The 20,754-nt window shown below is 43.0% G+C and overlaps 1 protein-coding gene across 2 annotated transcripts in view; it reads right to left on the bottom strand.

Moving 5' to 3' along the window:
• TBXT (T-box transcription factor T) overlaps nt 1-13,794 on the bottom strand; it is a 37,010-nt gene extending 23,216 nt beyond the window's left edge. Inside the window, exons 1-4 of one of the 2 annotated variants that reach the window (XM_066605414.1) lie at nt 13,375-13,794; nt 9,874-10,138; nt 7,097-7,231; nt 188-249 (exon numbers count right to left, since the gene is read on the bottom strand). In XM_066605414.1, the coding sequence (XP_066461511.1) occupies nt 188-249; nt 7,097-7,231; nt 9,874-10,138; nt 13,375-13,580 (668 nt within the window). In that variant the 5' untranslated portion in view covers nt 13,581-13,794. The remainder of the gene's footprint in view (nt 1-187; nt 250-7,096; nt 7,232-9,873; nt 10,139-13,374) is intronic. The other variant, XM_066605413.1, reaches the window with a different exon arrangement.
• Between the last annotated feature and the right edge of the window lie 6,960 nt (nt 13,795-20,754).

Raw genomic sequence — 20,754 nt, 5'->3', positions numbered from 1 at the left:
TCGCAATCGATGGGCAGGATATTGCATTTTCTCATAGCATGCTATGGGCTGTGGAATCCTGCTCCGGATTTTGCAATGCGAATCCGCTCGTGTGCAGAAGGCGTTAAATATAGATTAAAGCCAGAAGAGTATGCCACAAATGTATACAAAAACCTAAAATTACAACAAAATTAACTAAAATCCATACCTCTCTTTAGCATCCAGAAAGGCTTTGGCAAAAGGATTGTGCTTTATTTTAAGAGCAGTAATCTATAATAAACATAGAGACTATAAGCACAGATATTACATTAAAATATATAAACATCAGATAATTGTCATACAGAATATGTAATTCATTTTAATAATTCCTATTTACGGTACTTAAGAATTTAGAAATAAACAATAATGGATACTTTTGCATAGTTTAATACTGCAGAACTTTAGAACTTTGCTTGCTGTCAAACTTTCTATACAATACACACTATATATATAGTGCGGAAATTAGCTGAGTCCGACTCCAGATCAAAATCTGCTTTTTGGGTTTCTCCTGTCAGGCTGGTGCGGTGTGCGTCTGGGAATGAGTCATGTGCCGCTATCCTCTCAAACATTGCAAAAGAGGCTTCGACATCAGCATCAGCCATAATCTTCTGGATATATTGGCTCCCAAGTATGGCTTGCCGTTTCACAGGCTGGCTACGCCACAGGTTGTGCCATGGATTATCCCATGGCTAGTTCAGCCACATGCTGCAGCAGCTTCTGTAGCGGCTGTTGATCTTTATTGGTGCCCTCAGTGAACAATGACAGCTGATTCACCACCAGGCAATTTGTCTTTAGTTGCTCCTTACTATCGACTTGTGGGCTATCCCCTCACACTTTACACAAATGCTCCTAAATGTTGACTGGTGGGCTACCCCCTTCCAGTCTGAACCCCAAAAACAAAAAAAGTACAATTATGAGTTCAGCACTTAAGGTCCATTTACACAAGACGAATGTTGGGCAAACGATGCCCGTCACTCGTCCCTGTATAGCAAAGTTGTCTCGCTCAAGGAGCGGCCAGCAGGAGGGCGGGGCAGTGCAGGAGATTTCTCTCCTCTCGCTCCTCCGCCCCTCTCTATTGAACTACTAAATGGCCGCTGTCTAAACTAAACGATGAGCTCATCGTTTATGCAGTATAAAAAATCAGCGATGAGCTCATCGTTCAGTTTAAACAGCGGCCGTTCAGTAGTGAACGCCCGCTGTGTTATCTCAATAGAGAAGGGCGGGGGAGCGAGAGGAGAGAAATCTCCTGCACTGCCCCGCCCCCCTGCTGGCAGGTTCATGAGCGAGACAGCTCTGCTAGCTACCGAGCAGGAGCACGGAAGTGAGGAAGCACAGGGACGAGTGTCAGGCATCATTTGCCCGACATTCGTCCCATGTAAATGGACCTTTACTCAATTCAAAAACTCCCATAGCTTTGGCTACTATGTCTACAGTGGAGCTGGTAATTAACCAGCAGGTGAGCTTACTCCTTACTGCTTCACAGAATGCTAGGAGTGTGGGAGAAATATACCTCCCATCCATTACAACTCCTATCATCCTGTTATATATGGCTCCCATGCACTGTTCAACTTCCTAAGACGCCTTCAATCCCCCAATACTGCAGAGAAACACCTCAGACACCCACACAAATCCCCTAGCCATGTGCTTACCCTTGCTACTCTGCTACTCCTAGCTGCAGGGGACATCTCCCCCAACCCAGGCCCACCCCGTACTGTTCTCTACCAAAATGCCCCCCCTGCCCCATTCAAATGCGCCCTATGGAACTCCCAATCTGCGTGTAACACACTCCCAACTATCCATGACCTTTTCACCCCTAAACACTTGAACTTGCTCGCCCTCACGGAAACCTGGATACAGCAGTCCGATTCTACCCCCCCCCCCCGCTGCATTGTCCTATGATGGTCTGCAGTTCTCCCACACCTCCAGATCGGATGGAGGAGTAGGCATCATCCTCTCCCCAAACTGTACCTTCCAGGTCATTCCCTCAGCTCCCTCGCTTACCTTCCACTCCTTGCGACTCTTCCGCCCACTGCCTCTGCGTGTCGCAGTTATTTACCGCCCCCCAGGTCCTACCCGCCTGTTCCTAGACCACTTTGCTGCCTGGCTCCCCCACTTCCTATCCTGTGAAATCCCAACCCTCATCCTTGGTGATTTCAACATTCCTACTAACGACTCTAGCTCCTCATCTGCCTCCCGGCTTTTAACACTTACCTCCTCCCTTGGCTTATCACTAATCTCTGACTCCCCCACTCATAGAGATGGTAACACTCTCGATTTAGTTTTCCTCCGTCTCTGCTCTGCTTCTCACTTTACTAACTCCCCACTTCCACTCTCAGATCACAACCTTCTCTCATTCTCCATCAGGCACCCTAGCATCTCTCCTGACCCTCCTATCTATCGCACCTCTAGGAACCTCCAGTCTGTCCGCACTAAACAGTTTGCCGAAACTATTCAGTCCTCCCTATCGCCTATCTCTCGCCTCCCCTGCCCTAACCTGGCAGCCGAATATTACCACACCACCCTGAGCCGTGCCCTGGATGAAGTGGCACCGCCTGTGACGCGAGCCGTCAAACGCAGACCACGGCAACCCTGGCTCACATCCCAAACGCGCTTCATCCGGCAGTGCTCTAGGTGCGCCGAGCGGCTGTGGAGAAAGTCAAAGCTGCCAGCAGACTTCCTCCACTTCAAATTCATGCTTAAAACGTATAACCTAGCCCTTCACCATGCCAAACAAGTTTATTTCACCTCCCTTGTCTCCTCACTATCCCACAACCCCAAACAACTCTTTGAGACCTTTCACTCCCTCCTCAGCCCCAAGGAACAGGCCCCTGCGACAGACCTGACTGCTGGAGAACTAGCTGCCTATTTCAAAGAAAAAATCGACCACATTCGAAAAGAAATCTCTGAAAGCTGCATGGTTAGCCCTGATCCCAGTTTCATCAGCACTGCACCCAGCACCTACTCACTATCTACGCAAGAACCAATGACAGAGGAAGAAGTCTCCAGGCTCCTTTCCGCTGCCCGCCCCACCACCTGCGCTAGTGACCCTCTCCCCTCTCACCTCCTCCGCTCCCTTTTCCCAGCTCTCATTACTCACCTTACCACAATCTGCAACCTCTCCCTAACCTCTGGCACTTTTCCCTCCTCATTCAAACACTCCATTATATCCCCTCTGCTTAAAAAACCAACCCTGGACCCGACTAATGCTGCCAACTACCGACCCGTCTCAAACCTCCCCTTTATTTCCAAATTACTGGAACGCCTGGTCTACTCCTGCCTTACTCGCTTTCTCTCTGACAACTCGCTCCTCGACCCCCTCCAGTCTGGTTTCCGCTCTCTACACTCGACCGAAACTGCCCTTACAAAAGTAACAAATGACCTGATGACTGCAAAGTCGAGAGGTGATTACTCCCTACTAATCCTCCTTGACCTGTCTGCTGCATTTGACACTGTCGACCATAATCTCCTTCTTACTATGCTCCGCTCTATTGGTCTAAAGGATACTGCTCTCTCCTGGTTCTCTTCCTACCTCTCTGACCGCTCTTTCAGTGTTTCCTTTGCTGGTTCTATCTCTGCTCCACTTCCTCTCGCTGTCGGGGTACCCCAGGGCTCGGTCCTTGGTCCCCTTCTTTTCTCTATCTATACTGCCCCAATTGGACAAACCATCCACAGATTTGGCCTCCAATACCATCTCTACGCTGATGACACCCAACTATACACCTCCTCTCGTGAGATCTCTGGACCATTCCTCCAAAATATCACCGACTGTCTGTCCGCTGTCTCTAACACTTTGTCCTCCCTTTTTCTCAAACTAAACCTCTCTAAAACTGACCTGCTCGTCTTTCCACCTTCTAACCAACCTCCACTCAACATCTCTATTCCAGTGTCTGGCACCATCATAACCCCCAGACGGCATGCCCGATGCCTTGGGGTCACACTGGACTCTGACTTCTCCTTTGCCCCCCATATCCAATCTCTGGCCCAAACATGCCACATGCACCTCAGAAATATTGCTAAAATACGTCCGTTCCTAACCACGGACACGCTAAAGACGCTCGTGGTTGCGCTCATCCACTCCCGGCTTGACTACTGCAACTCGCTACTCATTGGCCTCCCCCGCACTAGACTCGCTCCACTCCAATCCATACTAAATGCAGCAGCTAGACTCATTTTTCTATCCAGTCGTTATTCAGACGCCTCTGCATTATGCCAGTCGCTGCATTGGCTGCCCATCCACTGCAGAACTAAATTTAAACTCCTCTACCTCACTCACAAAGCTCTGCATGGCGCTGCGCCACCATACATCGCCTCCCTACTGTCAGTATACCACCCAGCGCGCTCACTCCGATCGGCTAACACCCTCAAACTAAACACCCCTGTAATACGAACCTCTCATGCTCGCCTACAGGACTTCACCAGAGCAGCATCCATCCTCTGGAATGCTCTACCCCAAGGCATCCGGACAATTCCCGATGCACGAAATTTCAGACGTGCCTTAAAAACGCACCTCTTCAGGGAAGCATACCAAATCTCCTGACCTAGTCCCTCGCCCCTCCCTATGGTGCTCCACCCTGTTTTGCCTTCTGATAAATGATCTGTACATAAAATTTCCTATTGCCTGTGTTCCCCAACCCCTGCACCTCCTGTACCACCCTCAACCCATTTGTGTCTAACCCAATGTATCTCACATTGTAATTGTTGCAATTGTATTGTTTTGCATTTATCCATGCCTGAAAGCGCTGCAGAATAAGTTGGCGCTATACAAATAAAGATTATTATATATATATATATATATATATATATATATATATATCATAATAAAAAAAATCTGATCCATAGAAGGTCTTGAAATAAGGCAAATATAACCTCAGGTGAACAACAACACATAAGAATTTACATCATGTCATTAATTATTTTACAAAAACTAGGTCTAAATGCAGAAGCAGTTTGCGAAAAGTTAAGTAAACCTTATGAATCAGTAGCTCGTAGAACCACCTTTAGCAGCAATGCCTTGAAGTAATCGTTTTCTGTATAACTTTATCCGTCTCTCACATCCTTCTGGAGGAATTTTACCCCTCTCTTTTTTACAACATTGCTTCAATTCACTGAGTTTTGTGGACATTCGTTTATGCACAGCTTTCTTAAGGCTCCACCACTGCATTTTAATTTGGTTGATGTCTGGACTTTGACTGAGCCACTGCAACACCTTGATTCTTTTTTTTCAGCCATTCTAATGTAGATTTGCTAGTTTCAGCCAACCTTTAACTTTTGGATAGATGGTGTCAGGAAGATGGATGTAGATCCACCTTGTCACACACAGGATTGGCTTTGGACTGAGGTAGCAGCACCTGGGAAACCATAGTTTTTATGCTTGACCCCTTCAAATGGAATACTGACTTTGCTGTGGGGTCCCTAAGCCATGACACACACACAGATAGACCCGGTAATGTAGCTGTTGATGCTGCACTTTGCCGAGGCATGGTACCTGTAGGTCTAAACAGGAGACTTGCAGGAATACAGGCTGTAATCAGTTGCAATAACAAAATCCAGGCTGAAGGTCAGGATAGACAGCAAGCAATAGCAGAGTCCAGAATACAAAGTTGAGGTCAAGGATCACAGAAATCAGGATAGTCAGAGTCAGGCAAAAGGTCAGAATCAGAAAGTATACGAACAGGGGCTTAGTCAAAAATGGCTAATGAAAGTAAATTATTTAAGCATCCTCCATGAGGGGAGGATGCCGAATACTGCAGAGAATGGATGGTGATTGGTGGGGCACTGGCTCTTTCAAAAAGGAGTTGGGAGTACACTCTATCCCTACGGGCAGAGGACTGGGTCTGAGCAGCAGCAAGTGACAGTGGCAGCGTCCGACCGAAACCCCACCCATGACAAATTGTTTCACATTTGACTCTAAGATACTTTGGTATATATAGGAGTTCATGATTGACTCAACGATTGCAAGGTGTCCAGGTCCTGTGGCTGCAAAAAAAAAGCACTAATGATCACCTCTCCACCACCGTGCTTGACAGTTGGTAAGAGTTGTTGATAGTATATGCTGTGTTTCAGTGCTGTAACTAAAGGCTCAGGGACCCAGGTGCAAAGTCTACCCCCCTCCTGTACCAGTACCCATACCTAAACCGCGCTGCATGCAGCTGCAAAACTAATTTACATTCATGATCTAGCCCCTTGGCATGAGCTTTCCAAACATGACTAATTTCCTGGACCATATGAAAATTTGTTTGTAGCCCCTTAGGGCGAGCACCCACTGGCGTTTTTTTACCTGCGTTTTGCGTTTTGCGTTTTTCCTGCACAGGCATAGAGATAACATGTGTTCCTGTCCACTGGCGTTTTTTTTGCGTTGCGTTTGCGTTTTAACATAGGAACTGTCAGTTGCATATGTGTCCTTATTTTTCTCCTAATGCACCCATGAAAGTCAATGGAAATTAATGGAAAAGCCGCGAAAACGCCGCGAAAAACGCGCGGAAAAATCGCGGGAAACGCGGCGAAAACGCTGCGTTTTTTCCCGCGGAAAACGCAAACGCCAGTGGGTGCTCGCCCTTAGGCTAAATTCACATCGAGCTGTGAATCAGAACCTGATATTGTGCTCACCAATATGTGATATTCCTGCAGATATGAGGTGTTTAAACCAAAACCACCTCGCATCACTTTAGGGAATTAGCGATTCTCTGCCGCGGCCATCAGCCGCGGCAGAGTGTCTCTCATTGTTTTCGCATCGCACTTTTGTGCACCTAGCACACAGCGCACTGCTGCCACCGGCCCCATTGAAAATAATGAGTGAGGCGATGCAAAGGTACGCCCAAATCACACACTCATGGACATGCGGAATGTACTTGCGGGTGTACTTAGTTTTTCTCTTGACTGTATATATAGCGGAACATGGTTGTCTTGATCAGTCCTGATTTTTTTATCATGCAATAGAAAAAAAATATTCATTACATAAAAGCATATTTTTCACAGAAACATGATGCATACAACCTAAATATACAGCATTAATATGTAATGAAAAATATAATAGTAATGGCTTAGTCAATGAGTAAAATATATTCTGTGGGACATATACCTCTTCATTCTGATACGCAGTCACAGCAATGAACTGTGTCTCTGGAAAGGAGTGGCTGGTGATCATTCTCTGGGGTCCGCCAACTCTTACTATGTGTATTCTGGGTTCATATTTGTGCAACGAGTTTAGCATAATCTGGAAAGAACTAAAAATAATTAATGACCAAATTTACAAAAAAAAAGGGCAAAATATTAGCAGTAACCATATACATTATTATTACTGATATTATAGTGGTAGTACTAGTATGCCCTCAGCCTTAAGGGTGTATAAGGAGTGGGCTCAGGAGCCGAGTCTGATTCATACATGCTGGATGTTGGCTGCGCCAAAGAGCTGAAGATCATCCAGCTAAAATCAGAGCTAGCTCCGAACACGCTCCGATAGTGAAAGATGGAAAAACTCAAAAAGGTCCTATTTTCATGCATTTCAAATGTGAGAATAGGACTTACAATAAGCGGTGTCTTGCTATTGGCCATGTATATATGGACTAATCAAAAATAAACATATAAACATAATTGGTATTTAAATGTCTGTAAAAGTCTGAACTATTAAAACATGGTAAACACCGCAAAAGAAAAATATACAACGCACAACTGTAAAAAGAGTCTTAGGCCTCCCTCACACAGGCGTTTGCAGTAAACACAGTTTTTCAACTCTGTGTTTACTGCGGTTTCAGCAGCGCTAGCATGCGTTATGCCAGCATTTTGGCTATGTTTTCAGCACAACTGATAACATGGCCAAGGAAGCTGAAAAAAAAAATCAAATACTCACCTAGTAGAAGCCATCCGCCTCTCTGCAGGCTTCCAGGCACTTGTCTATGACTGCAGAGCATCTCTTGCTGGTAACGTCACGTCTCCAGCAAGAGATTGCTGATTGGCTGAGCTGCGAGCCATTCATTCATTGGTGCATCCAGCACTGACTGTGATTGGCGCTGGATTAGCCAATCAGAGCAATCTCTTGCTGGAGGCGGGGTCTTCAAACCACGTCACTAGCAAAGATTCTCTGACAAGTACCCAGGACCTGATGGTGGCAGCTAGGTGAGTATAACTTTTTTTTTTGGTAGTGCAGCTAGTGCTCTGTTTAGTGCTGCCCAAAACGTGGCACCAAGTTGTGCCGTGTTTTCAGCAGCTAACGCTGCCTATTCATTTCAATGGGTGATGCAGGGCTGAAAAGGGCAAAGATAGGACGTGCATCGCTATCAAAGTGCAGCGTTGAAGACGATGCGTGTTGACGCTTGTGTGAACAGTCCCATTAAAATAAATGGGAGCTTTGTACAGTGTTTAGCGCTGCGCTGAAAAGGCAGCACTAAACGCTGTAAAAAAGTCTGTGTGAGGGAGGCCGTGTGCACTAATGTTATCACTAAAAACTACAGCTTGGCATAAAAAAAACCAAACAAACAAAAAACAGCCCTGTATGGCGCAGTGTATTAAGGCAGCAGAAATGCAGTTCTAAGCTCTGAAGGTTGTGAGTTCAATTCCCGCACGGTTCAGGGAGCCAAGGCTCAAGGTTGACTCAGCCTTCCATCCCAGTTGAGTACCATGCTTGCTGCGGGGCAAAAAGCAATGGCAAACCACTCCACAAAAAGACAGTTTGCCAAGAAAATTGAATTCAGTCTCGACTCGGTGCTTGCACCAGGGGACTTTACCTACAAAAAACTAGCCCTCTTACAGAATATGGTGGCAGAAAACACTATACGGCGGCGGCGCTTTAAGTCTGCTGCCTGTGCAATCAATCAGAGGGCAGGAACGGGTTATCAGCTCAGCTGATAACCTGGAGAAGCAGGCAGGAGGTGTTTTTAACCCTTCCTGCCTTCTGCTTCCCCGAGTACACAGTGCTCAATGAGCACTGTGTACTCAAAGTGAAAGTAAACTGTAACTTTCACATCGGCTGCCTGGGTTTCCTGCTACAGCAGAGCTGGGGGGTCAAACTAGACCCTGCATAGCTCTGCCAGTGACTACTGTCACTGCAGGGTCTGTTTCCCCCTGTAACTGGGGCTCCTATGGATGCCCCAGCTACAGTGGGAAGGTGTCAAGTAAAAAAAAAAAAGAATGTCCCCCAGAGGTCTTACATGACGTCATGGGGAACATAGATAGTAGAAAACACTATTACATACACAAATAAAACAAAATTACAGAGTAAAACAACAATGTATACATAAGAGAGAAAATAACACAAAGCTGATGCCAACAAAAACCGTCGCCGTATGCGCCATGTAAACCAAAACCATACATACTATATATTAAAATGTCCAAAACAAATAGAGGAAACCAATCCCATACTTTATTTTAGCATAAATACATTAAATTAAAAAAATATCTCTAAATGTTACAAAAAAGCATTTTTTATAGCATTTTACCCCCAATAAAGCTAAAAAACGGGGAAAAAAAGTCAGTGAAAAAGATATTAAAAAATAGCCCTATATGTCACAGGGAAAAAAACACAGCAAAAATAATTTTGATAGCTAAAGCAAAAAAAATAGGGCAGTAAAACCGCCACATGAGTAAAATCCCTAAAAAGTCTCTGGTCCTTAAGGTACAAAACAGCCTGGTCCTTAAGGGATTAATGACAATGTTATTTAGTTCCCATTTCACTCACAAAAATAAAGTTTTTCATTCTTTATATGGTATCTTAAATGATACCATTAAACATATAACTCATCCTACAAAGAATAAGTCCCCATACAGCTATGCAAAAGCTGAAAAATAAAAAGTTGTGGGGATGAAAAAACAGAAAAAAGTGTAAAATGACTGCGATGCCAAGGGCTTAATAAATAATATTACCTGGCCTCCACCATTCATTTTATTAGTAAGTTTAACTTTACTGAAAGAAACAGGGTCTTTCATCCAATGGGCTCCAAAGTTTGGGGAATCTGGATGAATATAGACACAGCTCGGAGCTTGAGGCTCAGGTTTCCCTCCTGGAACCCACTCTCCATTTACATACTTCCACCGATGGTTGTCCGCTGACACAAAATCCAGCAGGAATGTATACATGGCATTAGGGTCTAGTCCCGACACACTCACTTTTAACACAGGAAACATTCTCCTAAAATATAAAGAAAATGGATAATTATGCTGCATGGGCCTATGAAATATACATATAAAATGTCTATAAAACATCAATAGTTAATGTAATAAAAGTCCTATAATGTACAGTTTAAGAAAGATTAATCCAAAACAGTAAATACAGTCACACGAAACACCTTCCACTAACCTTCTCCATGGGTGGGTGAGACCTACCTGTGTCTCTTTATTCAAAACAAATAAAGTCATTTAAAAGGTGGTGTTAGAAAGGAAATGTATATCCTCCCCTGAATATTTCCTTTAACCTCAGTGTCTTCTTTTGTTTTTGATTTGGAATCAAAGAACTCATTTAAAGTGAAATAACTTTAATTTATTTGCTACTGAAACAATACAATTTCTCTTAATACACCTTTAGAGAATCCTCAGATATACATGGATACATTTTCTCATATTATAGGCAGTATAAAGCTATAGTGACCTATCCAGAACCTTTTTATAGTGTGTGCTTCAATTAATTCATTTATTCCCTTATTTTAGCTCCTGCTCATCCCTGTTTTATGGTTACTACCCTGTTTCCCCAAAAATAAGCCCTAGCATGATTTTTTTAGGATTTTTCAGGGCACTTGAAATATAAGCCCTACTCCCAAAATAAGCCTTAGTTACAGTTAATAAAAAAATAAAATTTAAATCGTGTCAAGACAACTATACGTGTAAAAAAGTTAAATCTGTTGGAGAAAAAAATTATTATAAGACCTTGTCTTATTTTTGGGGAAACAGGGTATGTAAAGGAATGTGTGGATGCGTGTTTTAAATTATTTTCATTTGGTAGTTATTTTTACATTTTAGTTAGGTACATTCTCATGTAAGTTACATAATGCTTAGGTCTCTGAGCACCTAACATTTAGGCTGGGTTCACACAGGACAGATTTTCAGCGGAATTCTCGTTGATTGGCCGCACCAAAAATCAGCAAGAATTCCGCTGGAAAACTACAGCTGCGGGTTTTGGAGAGGCTTCGCCGCCTGCATCTCCGCTGCGGCTATCTCTCCCCATAGAGAGGAGAGAGGCCGCTGCAGAAAAAAAAAGAATTGACATACTGCGTATTTAATTTCCGTGCCACATGGCCGTTTCTGCACCGCTTGTTTGTAACGGATTGGCCGCACCATGTTGGCGAGATTTTTGCAAAATCTCGCCCACTTTGCTGGCTAATCTCGGGACTATAAGCTGTGTGCAGAATTTCCGTGTGGACAATCCGCATAGAAATTCCGCAGCAAATCCGTCCCGTGTGAACCCCGCCTCAGACAAAACCTAGGGTGAGTAAATACATTTACTAAAAAGTTCTATCAAAATCAATGTTGCGCGTAAAACCTATAATATACTGCAAGTATATGTCTAATATGTCTAACATTGACGTTTGACCTTTTTTATTTCAGATTTTGTCTGCCACTAGAGTTGACATACATTGTGCAGTTTTAATAAGTTTTTGTGCTACACTATTGAACGCATAAGTTATTCATGGTGGCCGGAGTGGAAGCAATGCAAAGTGTGCAGCAATTGTTATAATAATGCAGAACTTTACATGCCCTGATATACGGCTCAAAATTTTTCATCTATTAGCATATTTTTGGAGTGTGGGAGGAAAACTATACAACCATAGGGATGCTGTTATCAGTCAGATTTAAACCTAGGTCAACAGTGCTAAGCCACCATGCTGCCCATGATTTAGCAATAATCAGTGCAATGTTTCATGGAAAAATGTGTACCCAAAGTACTCCAATGTTAGATCTTAACCTGCTCATTCTTATATACGTACAAGTATCGGACAGCCATTTATTCCCCTCTCTCCACTGAACAAAAAAGGGTGCCCAGTCAATCTAAATGTCCTTTTACACAGGGCAATTATCGGGCCTGAACGCTCCTACAAACACTCGTTCACCCGACAATTAGGCCACGTAAATGGACAAACAATCATTCATTGGCTGATTGTGTCATTAAGGGCTCACACCCGCTTGGGTTTTTTTTAACGCTGCGATATCGCTGCTTTTTTTTAAACGCGATTGTCAATGGGTCTTTCTAATGTTAAATACGCATCACAAGTTTGTGCTTTGCGATTTTGTGCGCGATGCGTTTTTAAGATTAGAAAGTCCCATTGACAATCGCGATATTGCAGCATTAAAAAAAACACAAGTGTGAGCCCTTAGGTGTGCATTAAAATGCTTGTAAACTGGAGGATGCGCAACCAATCAATGACAGCTGTATAGGGATGAATGATCATGCTAACCATTGTTCATCACCATAGAACAGGGGAAACTTTCTTTCCCCATTTTTTAAAAAAAAAACCTAAGCAATAAAAAACTGTTTGTAGAATTCCAAACTCTTAAACTATCAAACAATGTATCCCACACAGTGAACACTGAAAAGAAAAGGGTACAAAATGCAAGAATTGCTGTCATTTTGGCTATTCTATCACCCTCCAAAATATTGAACAAAAGGTAGTCAAAAGGATATATGAGCCCCAAAACCATACTAATAAAAACTACAGCTCTACCAGCAAAAACATTAGCATTGCACAGCCCAATCGGTGAAAAAATAAAAAGTTATCAGTTTCACAATACGGTAAGGGAAGGCATTTCTTTGTTTTAAAAAGTTTCTTTACTGTTTAAAAGCAGTAAAACATTAAAAAAAAGATACATTTTTGCGTATTGCCGTAATCGTACCAACCCACAGAATAAAGTGCATATGTCAGTTTTAATGCAATGTTAAAACTAAAAATGGTGCAATAGCCTTTTTTCTTTTGCATTTCACCCCCCTACAAAACTGTTTAAAAGTTTTTCAGTACATTATATAGTACATTAAGGAGTGCCATTAAAAAACACATCTCGGTCAACAAAAAACAAGCCCTCAAACAGCTACGGCGGAAAAATAAGAAAAGTTATGGCTCTTGGAAGGCAGGGATGAAAAAACTAAATTAAAAAAAATCTCTTGGCTTTAAGGAGTTAAGACAATATCTTACATGGGTCATGTTATTAAAAAAATCACAGTATTTTATTAGGATTTTTATGAATAACAAGAATAATAACATTACTACTAATAATAATGATAATACACAATAGAACGGGTATACAAGCACTAATAAATGGTCAAAATTAGATGACAATGACAAACAAAGCTGAACCGATACTTGATCTCAGCATTAGCAGTCTCAATGTAATGTGGATAAACAATGTTAAATATTTTTGTGACTATTGTATGAGTCCTACCTGCCATTTTTGGTGACAATCATCTCATTGGTAAGCTCCTTGAACCTCAACCAAAGGTCTTTTTCCTCCAAAGAAACTTTGAGCTCTCTTTCAGTTGGGTCCCCCTTCTCACTGCCAGCTTGAAGCTCATTTTCCACTGCACTAAGCAAATGATCTACTCGGTACTGTAAGTTCTTTCCACAAGTCTCAGTTGCACTTAAACTCATCCCTCAAATGTTGTTCCTCCACCACGAATGAAATATTCTCCAGAGATCCAAACGTCTTATCTGTCAAATGTGTGTTGATTAGTCAATAGTGTATTTGGAGATAGTAAATCCACTTGACCTTAGCAGCACAGGTTTCACTAATCAACATTACATTGCTTTACACTCCAATAAATAGTCATAGCCATGGTGGGGTGACATAACTCACACAGCAAAGAGAGCACTGATTGGTTAGGGATTCCTTTGAAGTTCGTCAATAAGGAATTTGATTGGTGTAGCCTTCACACTGTGATAATCTTCTGAAGTTAATTGCAAGACAGAGGTACTTTATGCAAATCTCCAAATGTTTGCACCTTTATCAAAGACCAGGGCTGCAGTGAGGAAATGGTGTGTCAGGTCCAATAACAATTAAGTTAGGATAACACCTAGTCAAATTTTAATTGTAAATCTTTTTCTCAAAAGTCACAGATAGCAAAGAAATTCAGTAGCAATTTAATCAAAAACTAATAATATATCATTTTTCTTTCGACTTAAAAAGATAGTCCCTGAATTAGTGTTGCATCGCTTTCACCTTTTTTTTTTTCCTGGACAGCAGCACCTTGACCACTTATTCTGCGGGAAATTGCAACACAGCCCTATTTATGGGTGGGATTGGCTGCAGTTCCATGAGCAGCCAGAAGGCCAGGAGATGCACTGTTCAGGGAAAACTCGAAATGGGCCGCAGCACCAAATAAGTGTATCAGTCTCTCAATTCTTAGGATCAGTGGAGAGGTTGGATTTCCGTGTTGGTGATATGCAAACACTTTGTAAGACTGGAATAACCCTTTAAAGCAGCAGACATATCCATGCAGCAGATTATATTATACACGTCTGTGGTTGGACAATGAACAGACACTGTGCATAATGATGCTATTACTTAATTGCATCAAATAACTGAAAGTGGCTTTGTATGTCAAAAAGTGCACCCAAGCGTGGACCTCATAAGTTGTAGATGCAAAGTCAAAAATTATTTAGGTAGCTTTCAGATAAGCGTATTTTTGCTCTGTATGAGGCCCATGTGGGGGGACCATAGTACGTAGTTAATGTAAATCTATAGGGGTAATCACATGGCCATTTCTTTTATAGCTGTTTTTCAAAAACGCTGCATGATCTATTTTTTGTGTATTTCCCTGTATATTTGTATTTTTTTAATTGGGCAACTATGGATCAATAGATCATAATAAAAATATGAAGTCAAGAACAGATGAAAAATTAATGACATACGGATGTAATGTCTTTTGAAAGGCGTCCATAATACGGTTCCATATAATGGATGTGTTTTTTTACCCTCGCCGTAAACCAGCCTAATGCGTGTACTATGGCTCCTAAGGGCAAAAACACATGAGCGTGTTTTCTTCCCCTTATACATACAGCCATGATAATTGCGGCCGTATAAGTTGACAAAACGAAACCACTGATCTCAATAAGGTTTAAGTTTCGTTTTCACTGCTGGGATTTCATGGCTGTGATTCGTACGAGCGAGAAAAGATAGGAGACGAATACCAAGCGCGAAGAAGATCGGGCAGCCGCTATCTTCCTGCCTCTTTTTTCAAACTTCTCTTCTCTAGCCCAAAGAAATCTCTCTCGTTTAGGCGCAGCCACGCTCCGCACTGCCGAGCGTAGTTGTGCCTATGGCAGTGTGTCTTATCCCTAAGAACCATGCTCTGGTCTGAACTGTCACATAAAAACATAGATCATTTGTATCATATTTTGTCAGTCACTTTTACGTTTGCCTGAGATAGTGGCCCTAGGTTTATAACTGTAATTAATTTAGTAGGTATTTTCCCATCTCTCATAATAATGAGTGTTTTCTGGGAATGCCTGCTTAGTATGTTGTGGGGTGGTTTATTACTTTCTGTGAGAATCTTGTGCATGGAAGGAGAAAGGTGACAATGAACAGGAAACAGTTCAATGGGATCTCTTTAAACATTCCAGCCTCTTCCCAGACAGGCTGAAGATACAAAGGAATGTAGTGTAAACCCTATGATTTAGTTTTCCATATGAAAATATTGCAATCCTTTCTGTTAAAAGTTGTAATAATTCATTTATTATGCTTTATACAAGTATACTCTATACTCCTATTATTACTTATGGGTTTTCTGTGTTGTTTCATTATCAGTCTACATAGCAAAAGTAGTTTATTTCCATGCAGGCAGAGAAACTTGTTAACCATGAATTCATAGTTACAGAACAGCATATATTGTTTTAATAGTTCACCTACGACTATACTGCAATAGAAAGAATGAGCAAGTGGATTATTTTTTTCCAAAGCCTTAGGCCACTCTCACACACAGTGCTGGCAAAATGCTGCCATTTTACCACCATTTTCGAACACCGGTTATTGCATCCAACAGCGGTTTTTAATATACTCCATTATTGTGATGGGAGATGAAGTATGTTAAAAAGCGTAAAAAGGCGGCAAAGTAGACAGCACTCAAAAAGCGAACGAGCACAGGTCTGCAAAGCCCTAATTGAAATCAATGGGTGCATTGTACCGCGATTACCGACACGGTAATCGCAATAACAAGCATACGTGTGAGAGTGGCCTTACTGATTTACTAGACATGACAGTAATGGTCCCCATTCACGTCTATGCACCTCTGGTCAAGTCGCAACTTTTTGGCTGATACTGCCTGCAGCTCTTCAACGATGATGATGCAGATAGTGTTTGTGATGTTTTCATGGAGTTCATCCAGGGTATGTGGATTATTGACATACACTTTCTGCTTTAAATTTCTTTAACAGATAAAAATCACATGTGCACAAATCCAGGGAATATGGTAGCCATAGCCCCTTGCTCACAGTTCACTCTTTCGTAAACAGTTCATGAACTCGTGACAGGGAGTTGTGGCATGTTGCCACATATTGTTGGAAGAAGCAGTACATTTTTTCTTCTGGTGCTAGTTGGCATAAAACTATTCAAACATGTCCAGATAAACCGCAGTATTCACAGATGATTAGAAGAAAACTAAGCTCACTATTAGTTTTCCTGACACTGTGCACCAAACACCATTTTTCTGGTCGTGCAGTGGTGTTCTGTGAGTCAAGTGAGGATTTTGAGTAGACAAGTACCCCGTATTCTGTGAACTCCGAGGAGGGGGGTAAGTATATGGGTCTCAGAGGCGTCAGTATTCCTACTAGGGGCCACTGTGGGGGTCAGTATTCCTACTGGGGTCTGCTGTGGGGGTCAGTATTCCTACTGGGGTCTGCTGTGGGGGTCAGTTTTACTACTGGGGGGCTGCTGTTGGGGTCAGTATTCATACTGGGGGCCGCTGTGGGGGTCAGTATTCCTACTGGGGGCTGCTGTGGGGGTCAGTATTCCTACTGGAAGCTACTGTGGGAGTCACTATTCCAACTGGGAGCTGCTGTGGGGAAGAATATCACTGCTGGGGCCACTGTATGTGACTATTACTGCTGAGGCCGCTGTGGGGGTCAATATAACTACTGGGGCCGCCGTGAGGGGTCACTATTACTGCTGAGGCCACCTTGGGGGTCACTATTACTTCTGGAGCCACCAGGGGGGTCACTATTACTGCTGGGGCCACCGGGGGGGGGGGGGGGGGGGGTCACTATTACTGCTGGGGCCACTGTGGGGGTCATTTACTACTGGGGCTACTGTGGAGGTGACTATTACTACTGTGGGGGACACTATTACTGCTGAAGCCACTTTGGGGGACACTATTACTACTGAGGCCACTGTGAGGGTCCCTATTACTACTGAGGGGGTCATTATCACTGCTGAGGCCACTATGGGCGTCTCTATTACTACTGAGGGGGTCACTATTACTGCTGAGGCCACTGTTGTGGGTCACTATTACACTACTGGTGCATTATGTTTCCACCGGATGTATTGGTGGAGACATGGGTTGGCTGGCTTTAGTGACAGGGAATGCTCACGGTTGTGGAGGTCGCCTGCGGCCTCCACAGCAGTGCTGCCCACAGACACTATGGCAGAAATGCTGAGTCCTGGCAGAGGGCACAGTGCATATCACTGTTTCAGTCTCTGGCCAGTGGCTCCATGCTCCATCCTCCCGTGACACTGTATCAGTGTTTGCTCAGTGGCTCCATGCTGCTGCACACAGCAGCAGGGAGGCCAGGGGGATCACAGTGACAGTGGGGCTGGCTGAAGTGGCTCCATGCTCCTGCACAGTCACAGGAGCTGACAGTCACAGCATTGGATGGCAGCGGAGCACAACGAGGAGACTGACAGAGGGGGTGGCTGATCAAGATGATGGGATCGGAGCAGCCCTGCCGGCAGATGTGTGAGTTTATCAGGGGCGTGGGTGGTGAGAGGTGTGCAGCCAATCCACACAACTGGGGGCGTGGCCTGTCACTAAGCCCGACCAACCCATGTCTCCACCCATACATATGGTGGAGACATAATGCACCAGTAGCCACTATTACTGCTGCGTATGTTTACACATGGCGGAAATGCTGCAGAATGTCCTCCGGAAATTTCCATGGCAAATTCTGCAGCATTTCTGCTTCCAAAAGGCAGTTAAAATCTGCACCCTGTCTATTTTCAAACAGCCCTGTCCTTTTTAGAATTCCAGAGGTAAAATCATGTCATGATAAGCCCAGCCCCCTGACACGTTGGCACTTTGCGATAAATAAGAGGGTTTTAGGTTGCAGTTTGGGCACTTGGTCTCTAAAAGTTTTGCCATCACTGCTATACATGTTATTCGGTATGTTTTCAGGTTCAGAGATTTCAGCACTTGTTGATACATCATTCATGATATACTAACTTGCTAGGACAGTCTCTGAGTTGATTTTTGAGGGCTATTTGCAATCCGTTGCTAAGGGCTCAGTCAAACCGGCAAATTTTTCCCACATCTATAGGTGCAGGAAATAATTCACAAAACACATGTATAAAAATCGTGTGACCGACGCAGCAGATGCGGTTTTAAATTCCCACATAAAGTGCGGTCCCATCGCTATCCCCTGCTGCAGCTGTGACAGCTGCAGCAGCGGTTTCCTTGCATGTGAAACCCCTAGATGCTGTCACATCCAGGGGGTTTCACCTTGCATCCAATGCGGCCGGCGGCAGCAGCGCCGGCCCCATTGAAAATATAGGGAGTACATGGCGCTCTCCTCTCACAGGTGTGACTGCTATGGCAGGGGATTCCTTTATCTCCGTGTGGACCACGGGGATGAAGGAACTCCCTAGCTGTTAAAAAAAAAAAAATAACTCACCTAGAAGCGCTGTCCAGCTCTTCTCCCTGGTCCCCAGCAGTCTTCTTCTGTATTCTGGTGGCTGAGGACTGAAAAATCCCCCCTCCAGAAAGCAATGCCTCTGATTGGCTGAGCGCTGTGACCAATCAGAGGCGGCGCTCAGCTGTCATTCAATGAATTATACATATATTAGAAAGTTGCTTTTCCTTATACAATAATCAAACTTTGGTCATTTAAAATAGGTGATATACCTGTGCATTGCATGACTCTATATTTTGTGCTTAGAATTGAATAATTAAGTTGTGACCCCTTTACTTTTCCTATTTAAGACCTAAAGAATGCTCGTGCCAAATTTCAAGTTTGTACAACACAGGGAAGTTAGAGAATTAGATAAGGTACATTACATAGTGGGGGAGGGGGTCACTTATTTTTGTACTTAGAATTAAATAATCAAGTTCTCGATGTTTAATTACACCAGTATTCACCGCCTGGTGCTGCAATTTCACTGAAATCGGAGCAGAACTGTGGATTTGAATATGACACAAACAGATTTTGCGTTTTATATATAAGACTAGAAAATCCATTGAAGAGTACCCAAATGTTGGTTAGTTAGTGAAGCTGTAAAGAGTGGAAAAATGCTAAGTAATGGCCCATTTAGACACAACGATTATCGCGCAAAGCAGTCTTTTGAATGATAACTGTTGTATCTAAATGCACGGACATCGTGAAGTTTTCATGCACAATTCGTTCCTTGCTCAATTCTAGTTTTCTAGAATTGAGCTATGAACTCTTATCAGGCTGTTATCACAGTTGGCAGCGCTGATAAGATTCTTATAGTTCACAGCGGGATGCAAGCTCGGAGAACAATTTAGCTGTTTGCTTATACAAAACAGCTGTATTCTTTGCCAAGCGATAGTGACAGTGTCCCGCTCTCCCTACATAGCTCTTTAGTAGCTACTTAGCTACTATAGATTGTGCAAAGATGATCACTTAAACTGTCATTTGAGCGATCTATCAGTGTAAAATGGGTCTAAGATCTCTATGCAATTTCACTGCAATAAAAGTAATCTACTACAGTATGACTGATAAAAAGCTCACACGTCTTGAAAGTCTGTCAGGTAGGACTGCAATAGGTCAAGTGCTTCAGTATTTGACAGCTGTGGCAGAAGATATGGGTATAGCAAACATTAACATTTACCCTTCATGATAACTTATGTAGAATGTACTACACTGTGTTAAAGGTAGTCTGTCAGCTCGAACATACCGTCCAAGCTGCAGGCATCAGCATATTATATAGGAGGAAGAGTTGAGCTGATTGATATGTAGTTTCATGGGGAAAGATTCAGTATAATTTGCATTTTATTCATTTAAACCTCTGCTCATTCTGAGTTGAACAGTCCAATGGGCGGTCCTGATGGGTAAACTGGGAGATCCTTGGGTGAATTTCATAAGGTGTATGCCCAGTAAAAATCACTGCTTTACTTTTTTTAATAAGATATTTAGAAAGCTTTTTTACTGGGGGTATAACATTTCATAATAAAGCTGATAGGGCCAGGGAGATGGTAGGTCCTTTTTAAGGCTCCTATAACTTTGGAAGCAAAGCCTCTCAACTGCTTGTCCTCACAATAGGTGCTATGCCCATTTCTCTGGTACTTAGGCTCTTGTATAATATAATGACTACAAAAATCATACTAATATATCAATTTGTTTCTTATGCAATTACTTGCCCCCGTTTTGATCATATGCGTGAACCCCCTAGGAGGCTGGGATTACTGGAATTAATCAGTTAATACATTCAGTATACACAAATAGTAACATAGTACGTAAGACCAAAAAAAAACCCTTCCAGAAAAAGGCAAAAAAAACAACCAATGAGGTAGAAGCCAATTTTAACCATTTAAGGCAAAAAAAAATCCTTCCCAACTCCAATCTGGCAATCTGAATAATCCCTAGATCACCGACCCTT

The sequence above is a fragment of the Eleutherodactylus coqui genome, chromosome 1 (genome assembly GCF_035609145.1).
Source record: "Eleutherodactylus coqui strain aEleCoq1 chromosome 1, aEleCoq1.hap1, whole genome shotgun sequence".
In the NCBI taxonomy this organism is placed as follows: domain Eukaryota; kingdom Metazoa; phylum Chordata; class Amphibia; order Anura; family Eleutherodactylidae; genus Eleutherodactylus; species Eleutherodactylus coqui.
This window is presented reverse-complemented; position numbering and strand designations above follow the sequence as displayed.